The sequence below is a fragment of the Bubalus kerabau genome, chromosome 3 (genome assembly GCF_029407905.1).
Source record: "Bubalus kerabau isolate K-KA32 ecotype Philippines breed swamp buffalo chromosome 3, PCC_UOA_SB_1v2, whole genome shotgun sequence".
Classification (NCBI taxonomy): domain Eukaryota; kingdom Metazoa; phylum Chordata; class Mammalia; order Artiodactyla; family Bovidae; genus Bubalus; species Bubalus kerabau.
Genome location: NC_073626.1, coordinates 43157705 through 43173401, shown reverse-complemented (window position 1 = coordinate 43173401; position 15697 = coordinate 43157705). Strand labels below are relative to the sequence as shown.

At 43.3% G+C, this 15697-nt stretch overlaps 1 protein-coding gene across 6 annotated transcripts in view; it reads left to right on the top strand.

Annotated features, from left to right (window-relative positions):
• Window positions 1-1067: 1067 nt before the first annotated feature.
• Window positions 1068-15697, top strand: part of ANKS1A (ankyrin repeat and sterile alpha motif domain containing 1A) — a 168107-nt gene continuing 153477 nt past the window's right edge. For 3 of the 6 annotated variants that reach the window (XM_055571653.1, XM_055571654.1, XM_055571655.1), the window contains exon 1: window positions 1069-1394. In XM_055571653.1, the coding sequence (XP_055427628.1) occupies window positions 1186-1394 (209 nt within the window). In that variant the 5' untranslated portion in view covers window positions 1069-1185. Of the gene's footprint in view, window positions 1395-15697 lie in introns of all 6 variants that reach the window. The other 3 variants (XM_055571656.1, XM_055571657.1, XM_055571651.1) reach the window with 2 other exon arrangements.

The following is a 15697-nucleotide window of genomic DNA, read 5'->3' as shown; positions in this document are numbered from 1 at the left end:
AGCAGCTCCCGGGCAAACGCAGACAGGAACTCAACCTTTTACGCGTTCAGTTGGACCTCAGAGGCCTGTGTTAACATTGAATTGTCAGCATCTCTCTTTTGTTCCTCAAGCACCTAAAAAAATAGTCGTACCGCTTGAACTGAATTTATCCAAATTGATTAGTAACTCCACTACTACTGAGCGCCTTCTTCGAGCCAGAAATAGCCCTAGTACCAGAAGCAAAACGCAGTTTCTACCGAATTGCATATTTCCCAATTCACCAGTACTCAAGATCAGAGTCGGTTTTACAAATCTGACCTTTAATGTCAGTTTGGTTAATATCCGTCAAAAGTAAAAGGAAACGGGGCTCCCTGGCAGTTCAATTGTTAGAACTCGGCGTTTCCATTGCAAGGGGCGATGGTTCGATTGGGGAGCTAAGGTCCTCCATGGTGGGGCGAGAGGGAGGGCGGTAAAAAAAGGAAAAAAAAAAAAAGAAAAGAAACTAAGAGGAAACAAATCCTAAAGGGAGGGAAGTCTTTCCTTTGAATGTTTCGCTTTAACGAGGCATTTCAAGCATTGGGAGCATAAAGTGGGGTTATTTCCGTTTTAAGAATCTCCTCTCTTTCCTCATGAGGTGCGGAGGAGGTCACATTATTCACATCTTTTATCACTAGGTTCCCAAACCCATGACATATTTATGGTGCAGAGGGAATGGGCTTGCAAATGTGGGTGCGCGTTACCACACTTCTCTCTTTGTTTCTATACTGCCTGGATGAATTACCGTATTTCCTGTCTTGCGAGTTCCCAAAACCTCTGGAGAAGGAGGGCACTTCAGGGGGGCGCGGACAGGTGGACCGCGCTCGTCACCTTCCACTTGTACAGCGGGTGACCCCACAACGCAGCCCTCTTGGCAGGGAAGGCTTATCAGGGCGCGGCCGGGTCCACTCGGCTCAGACCGCAGCCACCTGCGCCAGCCCGCGCGGCCCCGCCCAGCTAGGTGGGCATGGGGGCGGGGCGCGGGGGCGCGGTGACGCGTGACGCCGGATCCCGGAAGTGACGCGCCCCTGAGGGACAAGGCGTGGGGAGGGGGGGGTGGTGTCCCCGGCCGGCTCGGGGGTTGCGTTGCCCGGAGACAGAAAGTTTGGGAGCCAGAACGGGTTCGGCGGCGGCCCAGGGAACGGGGTCCAGGGGGCGGCGGCCCTGGGGATGGGGAAGGAGCAGGAGCTGCTGGAGGCGGCCCGCACCGGACACCTCCCGGCCGTGGAGAAGCTGCTGTCCGGGAAGCGGCTCTCCTCAGGCTTCGGGGGCAGCGGCGGCGGCGGCGGCTCTGGAGGCGGTAGCGGCGGCGGCGGCGGCTCTGGAGGTGGCGGCGGCGGTCTTGGCTCCTCGAGCCATGCCCTGTCCAGTCTGCTCAGGTAGGTAACGCTCCGGGTCCGGGTAGCTCTTGGAGACCCCCCTTCCCCCGCCCGTCGCCTGGGTCCCCGGAGAGATGGGGGCTCCGGAGACCCTGGCGGGCTGGGTTTGCTAGGTTTCCTGGGGCAAGGGCAGGCGGCCCGAGGGGCGAGGGGCGCCGGTGCGGGTCCGCGCGGCGTCGGGCTGTCCTCGTCTCCTGTCCTGACCGGGCTGCGAAGAATGGTGGGAGTGCCCAGGTGGCAGCCTCCGCCGCATGGCATAGCCCGGGCTTCACCGTCGGGTGCCAGCTGTTGTATCTCACAAGCCACTTTAGGGGGGAAAATATGTGTATTTTGAATCTCCCTCATCTCCTGCAGAAACTCCCACGCCTTGCAGAATCTCGCGGTTCCCCTGAAGAAATTTTCTCGATTCCATTCTTTGGGGAACTTGGAACCTTCCACCAGGCTCTGCAGGACATGGCTTTTATTGTTTATATTAAAATCGTCTCTAGGTTTATTACGTTCAAAGTGTTCTTCTTTGAGCCCCTCTTGTGCTTGAAGCTTAAATTCCAGTTTATTGTAGTGAACCTCACTGGATTAGTTTGTTAAGTGGCAGATGCAGGGTTCGTCAATCAGGGGCTTTATTCATCAAAAAATAAAGCGTTAGAAAGACTTGTCTAGGACACTGAGGAGTGCTTTAAACTTTTCCAAGGTCTGTTGTTAAAACAAACACTTGAATCTGGAGCTGTAAGGATTGAGAGGAAAAAGGTCGTGTTTTGTGTGGCTTGGAGGGGCGATTGGAGGTGCTTTGTCAGTGTGAGTAAAATGTGATGTTTCAGCAGCACTTTCATAGCCGGTTTTCTTTTCCTTCCTTGTTCTTTTGAGGTTTTTAAGAAGTGGAAGTTCACTTAGAAATGGCTTTGTTTGCTTTTGTTCCCCATTAGTTTATGTAACTTCAGTTTGAGTGAGCTTGGACCAAAGAAGCCTAAGGCTCTATTAAATTATTAGGTATTAAGCACTGAGTACAAAGCCAGGCCTATACAGGAAGATACTAAAAAGCAGTCTAAGAGAAGAATGCTCCCAGGGAGTTCTTTAGGGGAGGCAAAAATCAGTACCATTTGCGGCAATTTCTACAGCTCCCTAGGACAATGCTGTCACATAATTAGTACTCAAGATTTGTTGAATAAACACAAGTATTAATTAGGGAATGACACATTTCTACATAAACTGATGGTGGTACTCACTGTTAGTAGTTCAAAAAAATGAGAGGTTACGTTGGGATGGGATGAGGTGGAGATGAGGAGGGGGACGTCAGCTGACGTGAAGGATGTGAGGCTTTGGGTAGGAAGCACTATGAGAGCATTCCAGGTGGGCCAGCACTGTCAGGGGCACAGAGGTCTCCTTTGTGCTAGTGGGCCACTAGAAGAGCTTTCTGCCCAGAGCTTTAAGTGGTTGGGTATGATAAAAGGAAATAATGGACAGCTGTACTTCCATCTTTCGGAGTGATTTAGTCTTGCTTTATTTTTCTGATTCTTGTATCAGTGCCTGACACAGGTGTTCATTAAATGTACTTTGAATGCATAATTTGGGTTTGGAATTTTACCTGGATTACTTAGATATTTCTGCACTTCTGATGTCTGTGAGATGAGAGAAAGGCCATACCGGTTTGGAGGTGCCTGTCTCTTATGCATTGAAGGCTACAGCATTTGTGTGCCAGAGATACCTTATTCCCTAGTATCCTGCTGAATATCCTGCTGAAGTGAGAAACTTTTACATATCTCCTGCCTTCAAGTACAGGTCGGGTTACTCTTAGTTCTCTCACTCAGGGACTGTTGACATTTTGCTGAGAATTTAGCGCCCTGTAGTTAAGCAAGACTAGAAAATCTTTGTTGATTTTTTTTTTTTTACTTTGGGCTTCATGCTAATATGTCCAGTTTCTATAGTAAAGGGTGGATGGCTTGTGTAAGAGAGCTTGCTCCTTCTGACCTGCTCCTGTATCTGTTATCCAGGTGGTAGATAGCCTCAGAGCTGCCCTGGCATCTCGTCCCTGTGACTCCCACGGGCAGGGAGGACCTGCAGGCACTGGTTACACTAGGTGTGTCATTAATTAGATGGGACTCTGGTTCAGCCTAGTGAAGGATTTCTGAGAAAATGAAACCGTGCGTTTAGATAATCCCTAGGTCAGCATGTCCTCCCTTTTTAGGTTTTGAAATAGTAGAGGGCAGATCTCCTGGGCCTACACACCCACCTCAAGGACCCTGGGTTATTTCACGAGAGCCGTGGCGCCGTAGCTGCAGATCTGGCCCTTTCATTAGCTGCCGTATCCTGGCCCACCAGTGCTGTCAGTTGCAGCCTGCAATTGTCCAGCTGTTTTGAGTGACCAAGGGAAGCTGGCAGGAGCAGGAGCGTACAGCTGCAGTGGATAGAAAGGTTCCAGATCCCATGTAAGTGTGTCTCATCTGTTTGTGATGCAGTCCCATCCCCAGCCCCTTCCACAAAGGCTCTGTGCTTGTTCTTAAGCTACAGAATGCCTCTTCTCTCACCCCATCCCTATTCTGTTACACTGCTTGGGCTTAGGTCTTAACTTCTCAAAACCCCCCCTAATGACCCTAAGACACACAGATCTCTCAGGCTTCCACTTTGGAACCCCTTATCTGCAGTGACTCGTAGTGCATGCACTCATACTTTGCTTGTCTGGATTTCACAGTTTATTGTTTTCTGTATTGTAACCCTCGGGCTTCCCTGGTGGCTCAGCAGTTAAGAATCTGCCTGCCAAGCAGGAGATGCAGGTTCCATCCCTGGGTCAGGAAGATGCCCCGGAGAAGGAAATGGCAACCCACTCCAGTATTCTTGCCTGGGATTTGGTTGTCCCCAAATGTCAGAAGATATGACAGAGTTATTGCTTTTAAGAAAGGATTCTTGATATTTATTTAAGGAATTCAGACTGAAAAAAAAGAGTGGCTACCCTAACTGTTCTATTGAAATGGCCCTTTCAACCGGAAAATGGATCTGTAGCTTGGAAATTGCAGTGACATGACAATTTTTTTTCATGTTGACCCTTTTACTTTTGCTCTCCTCTGTGCCAGATTGCTTTTGAATATGCCTATTTTGAGCTAGATGATTTTAACATCCTGAGGAGGAGAGCAGTGCTGACCATGTAAGGATGTCGAAAGGGCGGGCTTAGAAGCAGGAACTCATGGATGTGTGTGAATAAGTTCCTGCTCTTCTAAGAGAATGCAAAAACAAAATAACAGAAACCCCACAACTGTTTACTGCTATAGCAGTTTTCTGGATATTCTACTAAACCTCTTAATTAATTAAAAAATGGTTTTTACACAGTGGGGACTTTTCAGGTGCCTCAGCCAGTAAAGAATCCACCTGTCAATGGAGGAGACACAGGAAACATAGGTTCCATCCCTGGGTCAGGAAGATCCCCTGGAGAAGGAAATGGCAACCTGCTCCAGTATTCTTGCCTGGGAAATCCTGTGGACAGAGGAGCCTGGTGGGCTACAGTTCATGGGGTTGCAAAGAGTCGGGCATGACTTAGCAACTGAGCATGTACTTTTTACACAGGGAGCTCAACCCAGTGCTCTGTGACCACCTTGAGGGGCAGGATGGGAGTAGGTAGAGCAAGGTCAAGAGGGAGGGGACATGTGTATACTTACGCGGATTCACATTGTCATGCGGCAGAAACCAATACAACAGTGTAAAGCAGTTATCCTCCGATTAAACATAAATGGAAAAAAAATGGTTTTTAAGGAACTTCTTAAAATACTTATTTAAGTATAATTTTATTCACATGGCAGCCCTTTTTCCTTTCCTTTGAAATTACTGTACATTTTTGCTTTCTCTAAAGCAGAACGTGGTTCCCCTGTTAAAAAACAAAACAGAAAAGGTGGCATGCCTGGGAGTGACTGTAGTGTGGTTGCAAACATCTGAGCGTGCCTAATTCTTAAACCGAGTAAGGCGTCTCCTGGTAGTAAAAAAGGGTTTAACAATTTAAGAAGTCAGAGATCTCCCTTTTCTTACTTCTCTGGTTGAAATTCAGTTTTGAGTGTCTTAGTTATAAAAATTAGAGACTGGAAACAGGTCAAACAGTCTTGTGAAGAACTTGGTTTGTATTCAGTCAGCTTCAGCATATTCACTTGTCCTGGGAGGTTATGGTCCTGGTGAAAGTTGTGTCTGGCCAGAAAAATCCCTTCAGAAGATTCTTCCGTGGACCCACCCTCCTTGGTTTGTCCACTCAAACAGCTGTGACTTTTGGTTTTCAAAAGGAAGTTAAGCTATTTCTACCCTAGTCTTCAGTAGGGAGAGTAAATTACTAGGTTTTATAGCCCAGAGACACCAAGGAAACCCCAAATGTAGATGATGGAGAGTTTGTTCTTGGAAATGTCAGGCTCTCCTGTGGGCAGAAACTGGGCCTGTGTTGGAGAGCCCTCAGAAAATGTTCCCCACACTGATTTCTAAAGGATTACTGGGAGATTTTTTGTGGTATAGAAAATTATATTGTTGTATTCATAGAACATCTTCACATAACTTTGGTGAGGTTAGAGTTAGTGGTAGTAATACTAGAAATTATATGGTATGGCTTCATATTTATCCTTTCTCAGTAATTTGTAGATCAGGTTTGTTTAGTTTACAAATCAAAAAAATTTTTAAAACAGTTGTCTCTGCTTTACTTGTGATGTTATTACCACTATTAAAAACAGTGAAGATGTTCTAAGAAGTAGAGCTGCCTTCTGACTTACTTAACTGGTGAGAGTTTCAGCATGGTAGCTATGGGGTCAGGCTCAGACCCAGTTCTGCCTTGTGAGGTAGGCAAATTACTTAACCTCTCTGAGCATCTGTGTCTCCATGTTTATTGAGTTGGCCAAAAGATTCCTTTGGGTTTTTCTGTAAGATGTTACTGAAACACTAAATGAACCTTTTGGCCAGCCTAATACAATGTGCCCAGGATAGTACCTACTTTCTGAAGCAGCATCTCATGAGCTAAGATATTAAGACACATAATGCTTGGCTCTTGCCAAGGGCCTGGTAAACCTGGGCTGCTACAGTCATTTGATGGGAGCCCAATGCTTGCCACCTTTGAGAGATCTGGAATGATAATCCTGTCTTTTTTTTTTTTGTTTCCATTTAAAGATTTATAGTAATTGATAGCTGGAGAAGGCAATGGCATCCCACTCCAGTACTCTTGCCTGGAAAATCCCATGGACGGAGGAGCCTGGTAGGCTGCAGACCATGGGGTCACGAAGAGTCGGACACGACTGAGCGACTTCACTTTCCCTTTTCCCTTTCATGCATTGGAGAAGGAAATGGCAACCCACTCCAGTGTTCTTGCCTTGAGAATCCCAGGGATGGGGGAGCCTGGTGGGCCGCTGTCTATGGACACGACTGAAGCGACTTAGCAGTAATTGATAGCAGAGGCTCCTAGCATTTTCAAATATGAGGTAATGGTGGCAAAGTTACAAACTGATATAGACTCAAAATCACTTGTCTGAAATCTTGGGGCTTAGAATCCAGAATTTGGGGGTTGTGGAGGATACTGACCCCCCACTGGAATCTGGGGCAGCACTCTGAAACATTATATTTTTGCAGTGAAACCTGTTAATATTCACACTAAATGGGATAACTGTGAAGCTGCTCAATGTCAGTTTTGTATCTAAACAAATTTGCCACTAACTTTTGAAAGTGTGTTTTCAGAACTTTTTGGTTTTCTGAATTGTAGATGAGGAAGTATGGATCTCTGCCTTTATTGCAGAAAAATCGCTAGCCACAGTAAAAGCACAAAGAAGAAAATCCTCTATAGTTCTACTACCTAGAGAAATTAGCTCTTGTAATTTTGATGAACATACTTTGGTCTTTTTTCTATGCACCCTTCCCCCCCACCCCCCCAACAGACCATTGTGCTGTATGTACTTTGTCTCAGATTTCTCCTTAATATATTGTGAACATTTTACCATCATTTTCTAGTCCCCTCAACCTCATTTGAAATGGGTAAGTGGTATTCCATAGTGTGTATGAACTGTAATTTATTTAATCCCTTCCCTGCCATTAGGTATGAGTTTGCTATTAGTTTTCTGCTGTTGGAATAATACTGTGATGTACATCCTTGCAGATAAGTTTTTGTGCATGCTCGTGATTATGACATTTTATATTCTCAGTAGGCTAGTAGATGTAATTTGAGTATTTAACCACTGCAAAAATCACATATGTGCAGTTGAATTTGAGGACTCATAATAATTCTTAGGCTCCTTACATCTCCTGGGTCCTTCTGATTGGAAAGTAATGTATTGATCTATGGCTCCTAAATGCTAGTTATGTTTAGAAAGTTACCTTTGTGCAGACATAGAATTTTTAATAGTCAGGTTGGGGCCTCTTGGGTCCTTTCTCAGAGGCAAAATGTTTAGAAGAGGGCCATTAGTACGCTCCAAGCAGAATGAGACAAAATCCATTTTGTTTCTGCCATTTGTTGTTCTAGCCTTTATTGTTGGACATTTCAGACATACAGAAGTCCAGAGACTTATTTATTTATTTTGACTTGAAGCTTATGGCATCTTAGTTCCCCAACCAGGGACTGAACCTAGGCCTTTGGCAGTGAGTGCAAAGTGCTAACTAGTGGACTGCCAGGGAATTCCTGAAAATATTTTATTTTATATTGTTGGTTTGTTCAAATCTGCGTTCAAACAAGGTCTGTGCATTGCATTTGGTTGGAATGTCTCATTACTGTCTTTAAACCTTTGGATTTCATCTCTGTCACTTTTTTCATTCCAGTTTACTTGTTGAAGAAAAAATTGTTTTTGTCAGTTTTTGACAAAAAATTCATTTGTCTGTTTATCAGAGCCTGGGTTTTGCTGATTGCATCTCTGAGGTATCATTCAGCGTGTTCATCTGTTCCCTGTGTTTGCTATGAGCTGGAAATCAGATCCTGGTTTAGTCTGATTCAGGTTCAGATTTTCTGGCGGGATTTCTTCCTAGTGGGTTTCATGTATGTCCCTCTGTTTAGGCTTCTTTTTTTGCGACGTTGGCAGCCATTGGCACTCATGATCTGTAGCCCTGATTTAGAATTTGCAAAGTGGTGGTGTTTTCATTTTTATGTTACCATCTTCATTTATTGACTGAAATACTTTCTGGAGAGAAACTTTATAGAGAAACCTCGTGTTATTAACTGCTTCGTTACCCTGAGGTACAGTTTGTGCAGGAAAAAGGGATTAAATGCTTGATTCTTTCCCCTTATTTACCTGTTTTCAAATCAGGTTGCATTCCAAGTGGTCTTCAGAGGTGTCCAATGAGTTTCTTGTGAATAATCATTATGAATGCACGGACTTAAGCATATTCGTGCTTCAGTAATAACCTTTCTAAAATGTGCTCTGAGACATTTAGATTTTGACAATTTTACCAATAAAGCCCTTGAATTGGTTTGTAATGAAATGGTGTGTTTGTTGTGTGTGTTTGTGTATTTTAGTTGAGTGCTGTGTCTACTCAGAGTCCCCCCGTTGTGCTGGTTCTTCTGGTCACTTGCAAATCAAGCATTAAGATCTTCGAGTCTGGATTAGTTCATCTGACTTTTAATTTTTTTTCAAGTTTTCCACTGGCCATACTTGGCCCTATAAGTTAGAAAGCCTTAAAAAGATACTCTAGGGACTTGAATAACCAAATTTCTTTACATTGTAATTATGGAAGACCCACTAAGAGTGGTGTTTTCCCACCAGCTTTATGGTGTGACTCTTTAAGATAAGAATCTGTGTCAAGGTGAGTTGTTACTTATTCAGTCTCATGTTACTCTGAATATATTTCATGGTGTCACACTTTTTTAGTATAAGCATTGAATAATCAGGTCTTGTCATTTATTTCTTAATTATTGCATTTAGAGCTCCCGCTCAGGTCTGATTTCGAGTTCCTGTACTGCCATCTGTATATATTCTTTTTCTTTTTGGTTTGGAGCTCAGCTGTATATGCAAGCCTTTCTTTGTTTTATTTTATCCCTTGGTTTTATGTGTTTGGAGTTGGGGTGGGAGGTCTGGGTCAGGATCCTTCTGCTTTGGCGCAGATTCCCCCTTTGACCAGCCATGCAAATGTTACATGTGTAGCCTCAATTTAAAAGTGATAAAAGCAGCACATAGAACGACTTATTTGTTTCTCTTTTTGACAGTTGTTGGGACAATCAGGGTTCTACTTCAAAGAGGTCTTGGCCTCTATTAGGCAGTGACAGCATCCAGCTCCTTCGTACTGGCTTCACAGCACTTTCATGTTGGGCTCTCCGATTCTTTAAAGAGCATTGTCATGAGTTAAGATGAAAAATGAAAACAGAAGTAAGAGAAGAAATATATTGGACTTCATTTACTGAGAAAGGAAAATCTATCCTGAGACACCTGAGCTTCATAGCGCCAAGGAGTTTAACACTTGAGTCGGGCAGTGTGTAAATCTCCCAGGACTGAGCTGTGGCTCTGCCTCCATGGATGGGGTCCGTCCTCTGTTGGGGCTGAGTGAGGACTTGATGTGGTGTCTGCAGAACAGTCTTTTCCTTTACTATGCCTGGAAAAGCAGCTCCAAGGGTATGTCCCGTGAATAATAATACCAGTATCAGCACTGATAGAACATTCACTGATACTGAATTAGTAACATGAATTTGGAGGACATTAGTAAGTGCTTGTCCTTACTAAGATTAAGAAAGTAAAATTTTTTATTATTGTCCCTCCTTTTGTTCATCTTGTACCTTTGAGCTTTGCATGTGTGAAGTCAAATCTTCTAATTGCGATTCTTTTCAGCCACAGCAAAAGCTTAAAAATCTCAGAAGTTTAAATTTTATTAATTAAAAAAAATTGGAAACTCGCTATTCTCAGCTGTGAAAAAATAGAAACAGTGGTGCTTTTACTTAAGATATCAGATATTTAGAAAACAGAAGTGAGTTTATTTGGAGATGGTGCTTTATGTAACCTTGGGAGGATGCTTCTTTTTTGGCCACTCCTCACAGCTTACATAGACTCTTAATTCCTTGCCCAGGGATTGAACCCAGGCCCCAGCAGTGAGACTGCCAAGTCCTAACCATTGACCATCAGGGAGTTTCCAGAAAGCCCCACCTTAAAGGGAGTTTCTGTCTGTATCCCAGCTCTTCTGGTCTGAGTGAGCCAACTTGTTGACTTTGTTTTCCTTTCACCTGAAATAAGCCTTCATTCTGATTTCTTTTCAGTCTCCTTTAAACAGTCCATTTCTCAAGTTATTTTTCCTTTTGAGTTATAGACCTGCTTCTGAGGAGTCCAATGGCCAGAAGAGGTTTCAAAACAGATCATTTTAGGACTGTTGGCCTGGAAGGTTCCTAGACTTTGTGGGTTTGTCGTTAGCTCTTTGCTGGAGCCCCGCCCTGGCTTTGTTGATTCCTCTTAGTGTCATGTTCCCTACTTGTCTTCTGATCCAGCTTGATTTTGGACCCTGGTTCCATCCGGTGGTCTGATTCTTGCTTCTTCAGGTTGCCCCACAGCCCTGATAAAACTCCAGTGAAGCCCAGTCCAGATGTAGAATTTGAGGTAGTTCACTCACAGGTTAATTCAGAGCTGTAGCTCAGAACTGTAGCTGTAGACTCTGGGCTGGGCGGTTGTACATGATGTGAGGAGAGAGTTTCGTTTTTTGAGCCCTTAATACTTTGCTTGGCCTGTGCCTGGAACTTCACACCCTATTTTCTCAGTCTATCTTCACAGCGTATCTGCTGGATAATTGTCATCACCCACCTGTTACAGATGAAATAGCGGAGATTCAGGGAGAAGTTAAAGTGACACGCTCAGGGCCACACGGAGGAGGGCAGAGCCAGGAGTCTGACTCCCCAGACTGTTGCTGATATAGCACTGAGTTTGACCCCTTGGAGAATTTGAGTGTCTTTGGATATGATTCACACCACCCCTTACTCTCTTTAGGTAAAGTTTTACTAAAGAAGATTAATTAAGGATTTATTTATTTTAATTTAGTAGTTGCTTTGATAACCCTTTTTATCATCCACAGTTCTTAAGCACTTTACAAATATTAGCTCATTTTGTCCTCATAACAACACTTTGGGGAAGGCACTAGAAGTATTGCCATCTTACTGATGAGGAAACCGAAGTACGAAGTACGGAGCCGTCAAGTACCTTGCCCACGATGGTGACTGGGAGGTGCTGGGGCTTGGTTCCCAGCCCGGGCAGACTGGCTGTGGAGTCCTTAGTTTTAGCCTTCATGCAACTAGGGCAATTTCTTCCTTTTAGTAAGCATGTAACACAAAATCCTTTGAACACTTTGACTACATAAAGTGAGATGGTTATTATAAAGTCATTGGCAGTTTCCTTGGATGTAAGAAAGTTAGATGAAGGGAATGTCTTCAGACTTACACCAAATAATATATTAGTATAGAAGATAGAGGGGAAGCCCTGCAACTCATGAAGAAGAAAAAACCTCCTATATTGCTTTCCTCAAACTTTCCTTCTAGAAAATTCTCATCTTCCTCTCAAGCAGGTTAATGCATTCCTGAATTTCACCTCTGAGAAAATTCACGCCTCTCCCTTTCCCCACCAAATTTTAAAGTGATAAAGAATTGTTTTGGACACATCAGTACCAATGAGTGTCTGATGTACCACTGAGTCCACGGTGTATGCAAGAGAAGTAAATCTAAACAATTGGCAAGAAACTAGAGGCCTGTGTGTTTGAAATTATTTTTAACTATGCTTACCTGTTCTGCTTTTTTATTTTTTTAAACAATTCTTTCCCTTTCCCCTCCCTTATTAGTGGTTGATGACCAGATTTTACATTCCCAAACAATAATTAGTTTGTCCATAAAATGATTTTCAGAGACTGTTATCTGACTGGGTCAAATGATTTTTGATAGTAGCTTGAAGCCTGGGGTTATGGGATAGGTAATATTACTTCCATAATCCTTGGTGCTTTAATCTTCACAATCCTGTGATATTGGTATCAGTGGTGATTTTTCTGATAAGAAAGTTTTAAGTGACTTGCCTAAGGCCAAAATTTTCCATTTTCAAGGCCTGTAGAGTCTATTTTACGTGGAGATCATGGCTGCCAAGTGCAGGTCTGAGTCTCCAGGTTGTAGAGGTAGAAGGAAAAGATAGTGTTTCTAGCTAAGTGGTTCTGAAAGCGCCTATGGTCCCTGTGGCTTAGCAGTAAATGAAATACTCTATTGCTTTTTATCTGTTACAAATGAAAATGCCTCAGGTGTTGAAATTGGCAGAGATTCCAGATTTGTTACCTTTTAATCTCTTGCTCTCTCCATAATTATATGTTTAAGATCTCGGCTGGAGAATAGTTTTCTTGCTAGTCACTTTTTTTTTTTTTTTTGGTCTTGCTAGTCACTGTTATCAGCAGCCCTTACATCATCTTTAGCAGACCCATAGCAGACTTTCAGAAAGGTTTTAAAGTGAATGATCAAGGGTTTAGTGTTTCCTTTTCAAATTTAACAGTTTTTTTCTTTCTTGAAGAAACAGTGTATACAAAATCAGGACCCAGTACTTTTACTTAAGTTTTTTCAGACAGCGCTTTTTTCAGATGTCTTTTCTTTAACCATCATGATCTGTTAGACTCATTGTCTTTAGTGACCATGATTTCTGTTTACCTCTCTTTAATATTTATTCTTTAGTCAACTATATACCTGAAAAAATGTGAATATTGTATAATAATGTAATGACCACCATTATTGACATATATATGTGTGTGTGTATTTTTTTTTAAACACTTCCTATGCCCAGGGTATTATCTCATTTCTTTCTGGTGATAAAATAATGAACTCAGTGTCTTGACTTCACATGCATCTGGCTGGCATCAGGTTTCCTTATTATCAGGTACTGGAACTTGTAAGATTTTGACACCCATGGGCTTAACCTACTGCTTTTTAACATTATTTTGATTGCAATTCATATTAGTTTTTTTTTTTATATTAGTTTTAATGTGTTTAATTTGTTTTTCATTGCTCACTTTGTATTTATACTAATAAGCTAGGATTGGTCTTTGGGTTCAGTGTGGCCATCTGGCTTTGAGTGGAACAAAATCTAAGCCTTGTCTTTCCCTCCTGCACTGATTTTGATGTTAGCCTTGTATTTGATCTGTAGATACCCAGACAAAATCTTTACATTAAGCCTTATGTTCTTGTCTAGGTCTTTCTAGAATCCTGGGGTCTCGAAAGCACATAACTCTCTTAGTTTTATCCTTTAGTCAGTCTCTCCGTGCTTGAACTCTGAAGGGAAGGGGACGACACAGTTTAGACAGAGAAATCAGTCTTCAGGGAATGTCGTCGCCGGGAGCCCTCCTCCTTCAGAGTGCACTCTGCCTCTGGGAGGGGCACGGGAGAGCAGGCCTCTCGGGGCCTTCTGCCTGGAGTCGCCTCAGCTGTTCTCTTGCTGTGTGCTCTTGGGAACGTTTTTTACTTCTCTTACACCTCAGTTTCCTATCCATGGGGTGGGGGGAGAAGGCATTGTTTGTGGTGCTTCCTGGCAGAGGTCCCAAGGAAGGTGCATCAGCACATCTTAAAGCAGCTGCAGAGACAGACTGTGCGCCAGGAACTGGGCAGCCTTTTTTTTGTTTTCAATTTTTAAACTTTTTATTTTGCATTGAAGTATAGCTGATTAATAAACAATGTTTTGATAGTTTCAGGTGAACAGCAAAGGGACTTAGCCATACATACATACATGTGTCCGTTGTCCTCCAAACTCCCCTCCCGTCCAGAGTTCCGTGTGCTATATGGCAGGTTCTTGTTGGTTGTCCATTGCAAATATGGCAATGTGCGCATGTCCTTAGCAAACTCCCCAGCTACCCCTTCCCCCATCCTTCCCCCTTGGCAGCCATAAGCTTGTTCTCTCAGGCTGTGAGTCTGTTTCTGTTGTGTAGATAAAGTTCGTTTGTATAATTTCTTTTTTAGATTTGGCAGCCTTTTCTGTACCACGCCCCACGGGGGAGTCAGGAGAGGAGGAAGCCCGTCGCCTCATCTGTGTGAACGTGCCAGTGGGCCACTGCTCTTTCTGTCCTTGAAGCTTTCATAAACAGATTCATTCCTGTATGTCAGGCATGCTGCTGTAGGAGGTATTTAGAAATACAAAATTTGTCAAATTCTCCTAAGAAATTGACTTGATTAGAGTGATGACAAAATGGTCCTGTGATCTCCTTGGAGAAATGGTTGATTCCAGGACTAGGGCAGGGAAAATAAAAAAGATTGGTATGTCAAGAGAACACAGAGGCCAACCTGAAAGAGCTCTCAATGACCAAAGCTGGAACAATTTGAACAGCAAAGTCAAAAGCCGTAGTAATAGATTATGAGCCGAAGAATAAAATAGACATCCATGAGTTATGATACAAATGATTGACTAAATAAATAAAGGGGACAGAGAGTTCTTCTTTTCAGAAGAATTGCAGTTAATAAATGCAGGAGCAGTGAAGGAGTAGAAGACCAGCATCAGCACAGCACAGTAGTGACTGCTGTAGGCAGCAGCCACCAGCGAAGTTAACATGAAGGGGTGACAGTTTAGGGAGAAACTAAAGCGTCTTCCAAAATATTTATTAATTACTGTGATGATTTCAACCCACGTCCACGTATTCTTTGAAAGTTTTGTTTCCTGAGGAGGGAGTTTAATTCCACTCCTCTTGGATTCGTGCTGGACTTAGAGACTGGTTTCCAAATAATAGAGTGTGGAGAGGGGAAACAGTGATTTCACAGTGGAAGAACTTGGGATATACCACCTTAACCAAGAGGCCAGTGTTAACATTATCAGTCACGTTGATATCACTTACCCCCTGATAGGATGGGATGAGAAGGGCACTTCACCTCTTGCGTTCTTGCCCCCAAATCCATCACTCCGTGTAATCATGGGAAAACAAGACAAATTTAAACCGAAGAACAGTCAGAAGATACCTGACTAGTATTTTTTAAGAATGACAGGGTTGTGAAAGATAAGGAAAGACCGAGGAAGCGTCATAGACCAGAGACTAAGGAATTATGTCCACTAAATGTAAAGTGGGCCAGGAAATGGCCACAAGTGTAAAAACATTGTAAATCAACTATATTTCAACTAAAAAGAAAAAAACCTGGGGACATCTGAGTAAAGTCTGTAGTTTAGTTTCATTTATTTATTGGCTGTGCTGGGTCTTTGCTGTTGGGCTTTGGTTTTGGAGAACGGGGGCTTCTCTGTAGTTGTGGTGTGTGGGCTTCTCACTGCAGCAGCTCTCTTGTTGTGGAGCACTGCGTCTAGGTGCCCAGGCTTCAGTAGTTGTGGCTTATGGACTTCCTGGACCAGGGATCGAACCTGTGTCCCCTGGATTGGCAGGTGGATTCTTATCCACTGTGCCACCAGGGAAGTCTTGTAGTT